The sequence below is a fragment of the Neopsephotus bourkii genome, unplaced genomic scaffold (genome assembly GCF_033783945.1).
Source record: "Neopsephotus bourkii isolate Nb327-2 ecotype Australia unplaced genomic scaffold, CSIRO-AGI_Nbou_v1 NB_168, whole genome shotgun sequence".
In the NCBI taxonomy this organism is placed as follows: domain Eukaryota; kingdom Metazoa; phylum Chordata; class Aves; order Psittaciformes; family Psittacidae; genus Neopsephotus; species Neopsephotus bourkii.
In genome coordinates, this window is record NW_026900684.1 from 16,604,832 (window position 1) to 16,617,654 (window position 12,823).

At 39.4% G+C, this 12,823-nt stretch overlaps 1 protein-coding gene across 1 annotated transcript; it reads right to left on the reverse strand.

Annotated features, from left to right (window-relative positions):
- Positions 1 to 2,707: 2,707 nt before the first annotated feature.
- On the reverse strand, positions 2,708 to 10,098 carry FGB (fibrinogen beta chain). Its single transcript, XM_061373782.1, has 8 exons — positions 9,943 to 10,098; positions 8,144 to 8,347; positions 6,741 to 6,924; positions 5,919 to 6,146; positions 5,201 to 5,314; positions 4,531 to 4,653; positions 4,052 to 4,337; positions 2,708 to 3,300 (listed from the first exon to the last, which is right to left on the reverse strand). Exons 1-8 carry the CDS (start codon positions 10,093 to 10,095, stop codon positions 3,072 to 3,074), a joined length of 1,521 nt encoding a protein of 506 aa, XP_061229766.1. The 5' UTR covers positions 10,096 to 10,098; the 3' UTR covers positions 2,708 to 3,071.
- Positions 10,099 to 12,823: the final 2,725 nt, after the last annotated feature.

Below are 12,823 nucleotides of genomic sequence, written 5' to 3' on the forward strand. Positions count from 1 at the left end.
ACTTTCATCTTATTTGCAATTGCCAAAACTTTTCAAGGAAATATTGATTTTAAACCCCTTTTTTATATGAACTTTGTCTCTGTCTTTCACAATAATAGAATCACTGAATAGTTAGGGTTGGAAAGGGCCTTAAGATCACCTAGTTCCAACCCCCCTGCCATGGGCAGGGACACCTCACCCTAGAGAATGCCATCCACAGTTCTGTCTTTGACAGGTCACACCTAAGCTGGAGCTAAAAATATTTATAATTTGGATTATTTATTTTGTTTAAAAGTGTTAAAGATAATTTAGAAGTATGTTCACCATGAAGTCCTGCCTCCACTAGCACCAAACATGAACATCTGATCAAGTTCAATAGTAACGCTTCTGGGTGTCCCCTTGCATTTCCATTTTGAGGGCAGCATAACAGTATCAGAGGAGTCAGTTCTCAGGCAGAGCTGCAGAGGGTTTGGATTCTTGCTTTTGCCACAGACCTAACATGGAGTATGCATTGATAAATGGTGCATCCATTTTAGGACTAACTTTTCAGGATCTCCTACGCTGTGGTTTTACAAACAGGAGATAGACCTTCCATCCCTTTGATGAATTCTAGGCAGATTACCACGCATATACTGTAGCATCAAAATAAGACGGTTCATGATAAATCACCAAAACACAACTTCTCAGAACAGGCAATTATTTTATAGTGACCACTAAAAGGTTATGACTATAACCAGCAAGATGTGCATCATCTCGATGGCAGTAGTATGTAGCCTGTAAACCAAGTATCTTTCCTTGGTTTAGAAAGTTCCTCGGCACATGTGTCAAGCAAAGATTCTTCTACAGATAAGGTGTTTAAATCAGCAACTTACTGACAGTGTATGGTAAGGGTTTTTTTAGCAAAAAGCTGGTTCATGGAAAAACAGTTACACAACTGCACAAGAACATGCTGACATAAAATTGTACAAGTATTTACTCTTTAATATTTCTGTGCTTCTGTTGAGAAACAAGCATGAGCAAACTTTCTTGCCTCCAACCTCACTGGCCAGCATGTTTCATACCATTTAACAGTATCAATAAATACTGGCAAAACAGCTCACTTTGAGCCTTTTCCCAGTGCTTCTCAAACACAGCCACTGTCTAACCTTTTTGGAGATTTGGTGAAGAGCAAAGACATCTTTATAGCCAAGTGCAGAGAAGCATCTGTACTGTTGGAAAATGGGCTTCTGCTTTATGCCTTGTTTTCTTGTTCCCTAGCCTCAGTGGAAGCCTGCCTGTGGGAATGCTGCACATTTGCACTCATGTATTGAGATGATGACATTCTATCTCCTCACCCTCCCAGACTCCATAGATTAACACAAGAGGTTACAGATGGGATCCATCTACTGCTAGCGATCTGGGTCACTTCCTCTATGGAGGAAGGCAGTCTCCTCTGAAACATGTTCAATCCTGCCTACCAGGCTTGGGAAGTCCTGTCTCTGGGACAACCTCTGCTTCTGGCTACATAGGGAAGCACAAACTACCAACTTCAATGAAACGCACAATCTCACCTATGACTGGAGTCACTAATTGCTCTAGTCCCACAAAAATGATTGCATGAAAAACATATCAGCCAGGTCTTCTATTGCTGTATTTTATTCTGTGATAAAAGGAAGTTTAATATCTTCATCAACAACATAGACAGTGGGATTGAATGCATTGTCAGCAAGTTTGCAGATCACACCAAGCTGAGTTGGTGCAGTTGACACACCCAGGAAGATATCCAGCAGGACTTGGACAGGCTTGAGAGGTGGGCCCATGTGAACCTCATGAGGGTCAACAGGCCAAGTGCTGGGTCCTGAACCTGGGTAGGGGCAACCCCCACTATCGATAAAGGCTGGGGGATAAAGAGATTGAGAGCATTCCTGAGGAGAAGGCCCTGAGGGTGCTGGTGGATGAAAGACTGGATATGAGCTGGCAACATGTGTCTGCAGCCCAGGAGGCCAATCCTAAGGAGTGTGGCCAGAAGGTCAAGAGAGAATTATGCCCCTCTGCTTCGGTGAGACCTCGCCTAGAGTACTGCATCCAGCTCTGGAGTCCTCAGTTTAGGAAAGACATGGACCTGTTTGAGAGGGTACAGAGGAGGGCCACAAAAATGATCAGAGGTGTGGAACAGCTCTCCTATAAGGAACATCTGAGCAGGGCTTCTTGTGATAGGACAATGAGTAACGGTTTTAAACTAAAAGAGAGGAGATTCAGGCTGGATGTGACGAAAAAAAATTTTACACAGAGGGTGGTAAAACACTGGCACAGGTTGTTTAGCGAGATGGTGGATGCACCACCCCTGGGGACATTCAAGACCAGGCTGGAGGTGGCTTTGGGCAACCTGATCACTGGAAAGGGCTTGGACTAGATGACCTTTGAAGGTCCCTTCCAACCCAAACTATTCTATGATTGTATGATTCTATGGTGTAGGATGGTGGAAGAGATATCCAGAGGCACAGTATGTGAGCCAGGTCCCCGGAAAGGGCATATTTTATCCAGCATACAGGGTTTTAACTAAGTGACTGGTGACCTACCCATTTGTTAGATAATGTCTTTTCACTTTATTCCTTCTCAACTTGTTACACAGGTAGTTGTCATTATCTTTATAATAGAAAAGAAAATTATTTAGTGTCCCTTATTTAGTGGAATGTGTTCGCTCCTTCCCAGATAATTCATAAATATGTTGGAAACAGGTGAATAAAACTTTAGTTTTAAGGCTTTATTTAGTTTTCAGAAAACAGAATAATCCTCTCCCTCTTCAAATGTGGCATAGAAGTCCGTTGTAAAAGAGTGAAACAAGTTGGGATGGGTTTTTTTATCAGTGCTATTCTATACTAGATACCACTGTCTCGTGAACAAGTGAAAAACGGAACCAAATACACTTGAGTTATTTTCATCAGTCAGATTTTGATTTACAGTTGACATTGCTTTTCACTTTAGGTCACAATATGCTCATGCATACATATTTGGTTCTCATACATAAAAACAAGCCTGAATACCATGCCTAAAAAGATAACCATGTACAAATATTAAAAGAAAATCCCTGATTCTGTACATTTTGATAATGGTTAATGTGGAAAGTATGGCCTGATTTTCATGCTCATCTTCTTCATTGAATACCATGACCCTTTCCAGTTCATCCATACAACACCATCATCTGTACCATGTTTTGCCATATCCCAGCTGTAGGCCCCTCCCCAGTAGTATCTGCCATTGGGGTTGGCTGAGTGGCAGCGGTTGTACCACCATCCACCACCATCTTCTTTGGAGCACTGTTTTCTTGGATCTGTAGTTAACCTGATGAAGGAAAAAATAAAGTGTTAAGAATGACAAATGAACTGTAAGCAAACAGATCAACAGAGTACATACACCTGCTCCTGCACTGAAATTTTCAAACCGTAATAAATATGTAGTGACAGGAGAAGGGGAATGGCTTTAAGATGACAGAGGGGAGATTTAGATTAGATATTAGGAAAAAAATCTTCACTATGAGGGTGGTGAGACACTGGCACAGGTTGCCCAGAGAAGCTGGGGATGCCCCATCCCTGGCAGTGCTCAAGGCAGGTTGGATGGAGCTTTGAGCAACTTGGTCTAGTGGAAGGTGTCCTTGCCTGTGGCAGGGGGCTGGAACTCGGTGATCTTTAAGGTCCCTTCCAACCCAAAACATTCTATGATTCTATGACCCAGTATGTGTTACTGGAGTGAGTAATAATATTCCTACTTAAGCAAGACAGTGCCATCTGCACATAGAACAATATATATATATATATATTGCATCCAGATTTGCTGATTTGTCTATGGTAACATCATTCATGGAATCAATAAAATTCAGTGTGCTTGCTTCTTGTTTGTAGAGCAGCACTAACATTTTATATAGTTTTACTTGCCCTTGGCTATGTCAAAAGAACTGCATGGACGTTTGGCTGGTAACTTGCAGGGATAAAACACATTTTAATAAACTACAAAATCCTGTGAAAACTAACAGCAAACTAAAGAAACATTATACTCAGTTCTATTATTTTTTTAAATTTCTTACACAAGTACATACCATCCATCATTGTCTCTGTCAAAAGTACTGAAGAACATGCCGTTGTGAATTGTCATTGTCCTGTTTTCTCCATGCACCTGTGAAGCTCCTTCCATTAGTGCATTGCCTGCATTGCCTTTGTAGTTACTAACTGAAAGCTGGTACTTGTTTCCTTCATTCTGTATGGTGAAACCTCCATAATGAGCTGACACTTTATTGCCATTCCAGTCTTCCATTTCAATTAAAACTTCAGTGGGCCCTATTTTGGTAAGTTGGCTGATTTTGTCATTTCCAAGCCAATATTCACCTGAGAAGCAACAAGTGAGAGCTCTGTGAAATAGACTTCAAATATACTTCAAGGCAAATTTATTATTTGCCTATAGGTCTGCCTAAAAGTGGATTAGTTAACTAAAAGAAAAAAAAAAATCAAGATCTTAAAGAAATACAAGAAAACAGTTTCAGTAAGAAGAGCTCTTTGTGTTTCATGCTCGGTGTTTTACCTGGTGTATCACAGTAGTTCTTCCCTCCACTCTTTGCAACATTGCCAAATCCTTTTTTATATTGATCCCATACTCTTCCAAAATTAACACTGCCATCCTGGCGGTTCTGAATCAACGTCCAGCCTGCAGAAGCAATAGTTTTTAGATTAAATTGCCATTAAGAAAGGAACATGAAATGTTAAGATACAGTCCTTTGATCTTCATCTCAAGTCAAGTGGAGCATATTGCAGCAGGTCTGAATTTTCAAGCTCAGCCTTACCATTCTTACTCACACTTAAGTAGTGCTTTGCTTCATAAGGAAAGGTGGGAAAAGCAGAACTTGAAGGACTGCCCTGATCTTTTTGTCTAGCACATGGCAGCAGGGTAAGGAATGAGACAGGCTGTCCTTGTTTACCCACCCAGATATTGTCTACTCTAGTCACAGTAAGATATGTTTTTATTTGCAAACCCTATCCCAACAATTTATCTCCAGTTTCATTATAGAAGTATCCTACTGTGCATCTGAAGAAGACCGAGAAGACTCTTCAGAATGAGTCAGTCAGACTTAAATCTCAAGTAATTACAAAAGTGATAACTCCATATTAGTTTTTATAAAACGCAAATTACTAAAATGATTTTTGAAACATTCATATTAATTAATATTTTAACACCACTGTTATTTCACACTAACCTCCGTTATCTGTTTCCATGTCACAGTATACTCTGTATGGTCTGACGAAAGGATCTGGCTGGATGAGGTACATTTCGGATATCTCACCTCCTTTTCTGATAATATCCTCACATTCTGAGAGAATAAATCGGAGACTGTTACTGAAAAAGCTATGAACTTCTTCAACAATCTTCTTATCCTTTTGTTTGATGATTATAAGAGAACAATTTTAAATACATATAATTTTATATATATAATTCTACTTTCATTTTCATTTCTGTGATACATAATGTGAAAGAGTGAGGGAAGAAAGAACAGCTCATTTGCATTGTTCTACTTTTCCAAATAGGAATTTCTAAAAGTTCAAACTGAGTGGTGAAAGACTGTATATTTTCCAAAGACTTTCTGAACTAGACAAACTTGTGAAACAACCTTTCCTGACTAAAAAAAATCAAGGGTCACAAATGTATCACCTCCACCTTACAAAACACTGAAGCACCTATTTCTTTAAAATGCCACTGGCCACTAGCAAAGACTGATCTTGTGTAAGAAGATCTTTGGTCTGACCAGTATAGATATCTGTAAAAGATTTTTCGCATTTAGGATCACCTTCCATTTTTTCTGCTATCCTAATCAATGACAGACTTCAGAGCTCATTCAAATCAATTGAATGATGCATCTATCTATCTGCACAGTGAAATAAATGGGAGGAGTGATGTCACCATAGGTGAATAAGTACCTTTGCCTGAAACCACTGGAATATTGCAGGAAACAACACATGGGGAACGGCAGTAATCCGTCTGGGTTGCAATGGCATTTTCTAGTTTTTGTATCTTTTTGTGTAAAGTATCCACAACTGAACGAAGGACCCTGAGGCTAGATGGGATGTTATTGTCCAGATTGTCCTTTATGTAATTATAATGCAATTCCACTTCTGTGTTGTACTGAGAAAGTACATCATCATTGTCTAGAAAAGCAAAGAGATGAAAAGCAGATTAGTTTTCAACATGTTTTCCAGTTACGGAATAATAAAGAGCAATCTGTAACCACAACTTAAGAAACCACTTCTTTCCTTAGCAGGGAGAAAGGATAGGCGTTTCCTTCGCTTACGTTTCCACGATGCAAAAAAATATGCAGATATTCTCAGGAAAGTGGTGCATACGTATTGTTATTTCTTTGCTAGCTAGTAGGTTTATCAGTGGTGCTATATTCTGCCAGAGAACTATAATGAGCTTCTCTCCAGGGAGCCATGGTGCCAAGCAAGGTGCTGGGCATAAAGGGTTTTGATGGACATAGGAAAGCAGGTAAGGGGGAACACATGACCTTCATGTTTAGGGCTATCATATGAATTGGTATTATGCCTTGGTATAAGATCCATTCCTTTGACCTCTCAAATTATTCTTTTTTTTAAGATTTAAGAGGACATGGTTATGGAACCCTGCTTTGCTCGATATTTCACTGTATTTTTAATTTTTAAAAGAAGTTCCATTAACAAGTAACAGCAGCAATACTAATAGAACTGAAATAGCATTTACACTAGTAATTCATAGAAATAACATACCTCTTCTTTGTTTTTGCCTATTTACCAATTTATCATCTAGAACATTCACATATTCATAAAAAGTTGTAGAGGTTTCAGACAGCTTGCTCACTTTGTCCTTTAGATCACGAACAACTGATTTCACAGTTTTTTCCTGTTTTACCAGTGTAGTTTGCAGCTCACATCCAGTTGGACATAGCACTCCCTTAAAGACAACAAACAAACAATAAAGTCAATATAAAAAGTTTCTACTTCCATTAGTGTATGACCACACGTCTGAATGCACTGAATAGTTAGCAGTGTGAGACCAGATATTTATCTAGATCAGGACTCAAGACATTAAACTTCTGCAAAGCAGCTGCAGCTGATGGTCAGGAAGGAGCCCTGAGTTCCCCATAAGGATTCTTTCATAGAAGATCTTAGGAAAAGCCCTCTCTCTCCATACTTTTTTGGTCCACTATCTGCTTTTCATTTTTCTGCCCTGCTAAATGTTCACAGTGTTAGGCCACCTGAACTATGATTAAAGCCTATCAGGAACTACCTGGTGCCTGTGCCATGTTTATACCTACTCCTCTCCTCTTTCTCTGTCCTCAGAGAACCAACCATGTTATCCATACCTTGTTATATATATCTGTTGTGAAACAGCCACACAATTCATTTTAAAATTACCATCTCAAGAAACTAGGCACCATTGCTTCCACAACAAGTGCTGCACCGTCAAGGACAGCAATGTTTTAAAAAGAGGTGGGAAATTCTGAGGTCCTGTGAGAACCGAAATACCCAGGCAGCAGTGGGCCTTACCACAACTGTGTATTCATTAAGCTTTAACAGACTTCATTTGTTGGCAACCTCCATACTCAAATTTGCTCTCAGACAATAAGATGTCTCTTAGCACTGTCACAGCTTGCGTTTTCTAGCAGAGAGCACAGCAGGGACTACTGCAGGGGTGCATGGAGTATGCTAGGTCTCAGCATGCTTGCACACTTCTACGTAAGTACTGGGGTAGGACTGAGTGTATAGTAACTAGTTTGAAACAAACGGGAGGTTACTTTTTTGGTCCCTAGGTTCCTTGAGATTATCTGAAATTCAAGCCAGTGCTTCTACAGTGGTTTTTTTTTGTTTGGTTGGGTTTTTTTCCCTTCTTAACAGTTACCTGTTCAAAATCATAGGGATAGTGCAGGCTAACCCACAGGTACTTCCTTTCCTCATTTGCAGTTCAAATCCCATTGGCTGTCTGACTCTGTGACTAATCCTATGAGCTCTGTGTCATTACTTTTTCTGAATGCAGTCCTACCAAACTCAAATAAAATGAAGCAAAATCGGGCTGCTTTAAATGAATGACTGTCCCTTGCGTGGCAAAGAAAACTCCATGTTGGGTGCACTAGAAGAAAAGGACAGTCTCTTATCAGCAGGCAGATACCTACCAGCTCTTCTAAAGGATGCTTGCAGCCACCAGCATCAGGGTAGATGATACGTTCTTTCTTGTCTCCTGGTTTCACCCTCTTTGGGGGCCGGGGCTGGTATCCGGTTCCACTGATGGGAGGTGCTACGGGCCGGAGTGTGGGAGCCACTTCCCGCCTCTTGTCCAGGGGTCGGTGGCCTCGAACCCCAAGCTGAGGGCTGTCGTCCTGCAAAGCCAAAGGGAGAGGAAACTGAATCTGGGATTGCTGTTGTAAAACGTGATGCACAGGGTAGAGGCATCCGATCAGCACTCTTTAGTATTTTAAACATCAAGGAGAACCATGGAATGGAATGCAAAAAAGCAATAATGGAAATATTATGCTGACGTTATCTAAAAGTCATTGCTATGCCCTCTCTTGTAAGACTAGTCACACTCCCTCTACCCTGATATAGACAAACTAAAAAGTCTTCAAACCAAAGCAAAACAATATTTCAGTAGCTCATTCTGATCAAGAATAAAGTTTATATAGTTCAGAGCCACTAAGCACCGTGAGGCCATGTTAAGTAGGATACAAAAACAAACCCCAACACATTCTTGGGCTTAAGAAGAATATTCAGCATTATGTTATCAGTGTCCCAATTTTTCATCAGACTACAGGAAAATTTGTAAGGTGTCAGAAAATCAAGCACAGTCAAATACATCATCAGGTCTCAGGCCACATGCCAGCTATTAACTGATGGAATTAGGAAAAGCATTCAATGCTGTCTCTCGAGCTAGGTTTTTAGAGCTTGTTCTGATGCATATGTTCCCCATCCCTGCCAGAAATGGTAAAATCTAAGAGGCTGGGAAGAAAAACAGGGCCTAAACAATTGTTAAACTATTTGAATTAATAGTTGTTTGAACTACTGAATCAAAATCTTCAACAATCTCAGATTCCACTCTGACTTAGCTACAAATAATAAACATTTGTAGGAAACCAGGATCAGAGACTTCAAGTGGTTTCAAAAGTAGGCAGCATACAAATCACAAAATTCCTGACTTTGCCTTCCTTAGCATGGTAGTGTTATCAGTAGTAAACATACAGACACAAATGTTTAGATTGTACGACAGAAAATCACCACATTTTGGCTACCCTGACCTATGTAATTTTTGCAGGAATTTTCAAAGATATAAAAAAATGTACTGAGATTCTAAATTATATTTCCCATTAAACATTTTACTTAAAATTACATACAGGTTAAACTGTTATTTTAGATTGATCTTCACTGCTTGCCTTTTTGTTTAACGATTGCAACCTCTCCATTTCTAATGTAAAGCTGTATGAACTGGCAGTTGATTTATTTTTTTTTCAATGTCTACTGAATCCATAGGGAAGTTTTTACTGTCTTTGAGACAGGACATGATTAATTACACATTAATTCTACTTATTTGCACCTGATACTACTTGTCTGTAACATCATTATCAACATTGCTAAATTAATATCTTTAACTAAATTCAGCTAAATAATTAATTTTACCATTGGACATTTTTCATTCCTTGCAGAAGAATAAAATAAATAGGAATAAAATATCCAAACTGAGAAAAGAACTATCATGCAATTACACATACATGAAGATATAATACAAAGGTCATTTCTTTTAACACTTCAAGTGGGCATCAAGAATATGCACTGGATCATTTTTTCCCACAGCTTCAAACTTAGTTAATTCATATAAGCTGAGTCATGCATGCAATTAAATTAATTATTAATAATTATTATAATTATCATAATTATGATTATTATTATTGCTCTTATTATTATTGATGATCAGTATTACAACCTCATCATCATAGTCTGTAGAGGCCTGGGATTTAACAGAGGAAACACAGAGCAGGAACAGCAGGAGCAGTTTCATGGTGCTGCCTTGCTTGAGCAGTTCAGTGACCTTCTCCCACCAGCAGCTCTGACAGGGAGAGGTCCTCTCTGTTCTCATATATATAGGAGGCAATCCTCATTTCCAGCTTCACAGTGATAGGATCAACCCTTCTGAGCAATCACTGTATGTCTGTTAATATTCAACCTTTCTCTTCACTGTGTGCCGGAATGCATTTGCTGTTGAGCAACTTCTTTGGATAAATCTTATCTACATGTCCCAGAGACCTCTGTTGGTGCTGGCACCAAACAGATGTTTAAATCCTTAAAAGTATCTCCTGCTCAGATTACACAAGGTTACAATTTTCTCAAAAATCACAAGTCTTTCAAAACAGCTGAAAAGGTGAACATCAAAAGAAAAAAAAACCCACATCATCAGGTCTCACTGTGATGTCTCCTTTTTTTCTCTGTTGAAAATTTGAGTATTTCAGAAATATCATTTAAATTTGAATTAAATTCACATCATACAGATTGCTACATTCTTCTGGTGCCTGATAGGTATGCAAGTCTTTGGGTCTCTTTAAGTACAAGAGCAAAAAGGAGTATATTATGCTCAATACGTAAATAATTTTGAATGAAAACATTAAAGATCAGATGAATATTGTAAGCTATTCCATCACTTTAGTATTGTAAATTAACTAAAGTGAATAATGTTACATATGAATTTGCTGGTTTTATTTTTTTTAATACAAAAAGTATATCTGTTGAATATTATTTACAGGTTTTTAATAATTTTTTAAAAGAATACAGCATTAAGTTATCTGTAATCATAGTGGAATACTCAAACATGTTTTCTGATGCTTTATAAGAGTATGACATATCACTGCTCTCATATTAGCAGGCTTTTAACATTTTAGTGTCTTTATATAATGTGATTTTCTCACGCATTATAAATGACCATAGCACGCTTTTCAAAAGCCATTCATTTTGGTGTCTGAAGACACAAAGAGATGCAAACCATGGGCTGAGGTTCCATTTCAAAGATCTGCTTGATGGAGTGGGAGATTTTATGGTAAGTAAAGATGAGGACAGCTAAAATTACTTGGTTTAGGCCTTTTTCCTGTATTTGTGCTGTTGTCAGAATTCTTGTAAACTATGGAGATTCCTGAAATATGAAAACTATTTAACCTGACCGGTTTAATTATTAAATAACTTGGACCAACATCAGCTGTGGCTCAAGGAGCTCTAACTCCACTGAATTTGATCCCTTGCAGGAGGACATCAACAACACTTTGATTTGGAAGAACACAAACTTCTCCTCTCAGGCATTAGAGAATTCTGCCTAAAGCCAAAACTGACATCATTAACATACAGTTTCCAAGATATTATCCCTGATTCTGGGCATGTCCCAACCTTAAATGCAGTTTTCCCCCCAGGTACCTCTGAGGGAAGTTCAGTCACCCTCATCTTACGTATTAGGAAGGGACATAGAAATGCTGAACCCTTGCTCAGGGATTACGGGTAGCTTGCAGTACAGCAGAACTAAAAGAAGGTCTCACTAGTCCTGACCCAGAAACTTGCTACTAAATTATCCTGGCTCAGTCCAAACAAAACTTAATTAAATGTATGAATTTGTCCTAAATCCATTCTGAAACCATTGCCATGTTCTGCAGTAACTTATGGTGTCCTTCTTCAGGCATTAAGTACACTTTGTCCCCTATGAAGAAGCGTGGCTGTGCCTGTGCAGAGAATGTCAGGGACCAGATGACAGGGATTGGCACTGAAGCCCCCAGGCTTGATGCAGAGTCCCAGAGAGGGAACCCCTAGGCTCCATCTGCCTTCAGATGGGATTTCCTCTTTGAAACTTGTCCTTTGACCCTCCCAGCTCCAGTACTTTTCTTTGGTTTCCCCAAGAGAGTTGGGCGGTTGTGTCTCTCTCGGGATTTACTGTGAACAACACGTGTGTCATACCACATCGGGTTTGCGTCAGAGGAGCAGATGCCCCAGCTGGTGAGCCAAGGCCTTGTCTACACTGCAAAGATTTTGCCTGGAGAGTTTTATCAGCAAAAAATGGTCCAAATTTGAACTACATACAGAGCAACCTACACTGGCAAACATGTATACAGAGAAACATTTCGGCAGCAGAATTTAATCTACATTAGCGTGCTGGTTATGAGATGTGATTTTTCTCTCATGCTTGCAACCAAATACAGTTGGTTCACACTTTCTAAGGACTGAATGAAGCCTTATTAACTGCCACTGCTGAACCCAGGACACAACCACAGCCATGGCTTAAATTTCTTCTAAAAATGATATCAAAAAGGCTTTCTCTTCAAAACAGGACACCTAATCTTTGTTCCTTCATATGCCCTCCTCCAACTCATGGTTAATGAGAAGCTGTTCCCAAAGTTAACGTGCCAGTGGTACCACAACACACCTGCTATTAGGAACTGCAATAATACAACACAGACCTGGTGTTTCAGGACATCCCTTTGTACAGTATTTTTGTATTGAAAAGGCACCTACTGGCAGAGGCGTATGTGTATGTTTGGAGGAATGACTATTTGCTTCTGCCCCCTGTGTTTGTTGTGCCGACGTGTCTGGCAGTGGTGGAACCCTCTTTACACAAACCCCTGTCAGGCAAGTCATGGTCACTGGATCATAGCTTTTCAGAGCTGAATGTGCCTTCTGAGGTGTTCTTGGGGTAGGGGAACAGAACCTTCCTGTGCCACGATGAGATGTAGTGTTGACTAAATTAAACTTTAAAATAGCAGTTCATATTAGAAATGTCCTTTTGAACAACTAGTGTTGTAATATTGTCATACTATGAAAAGAATACTGTAAACTTA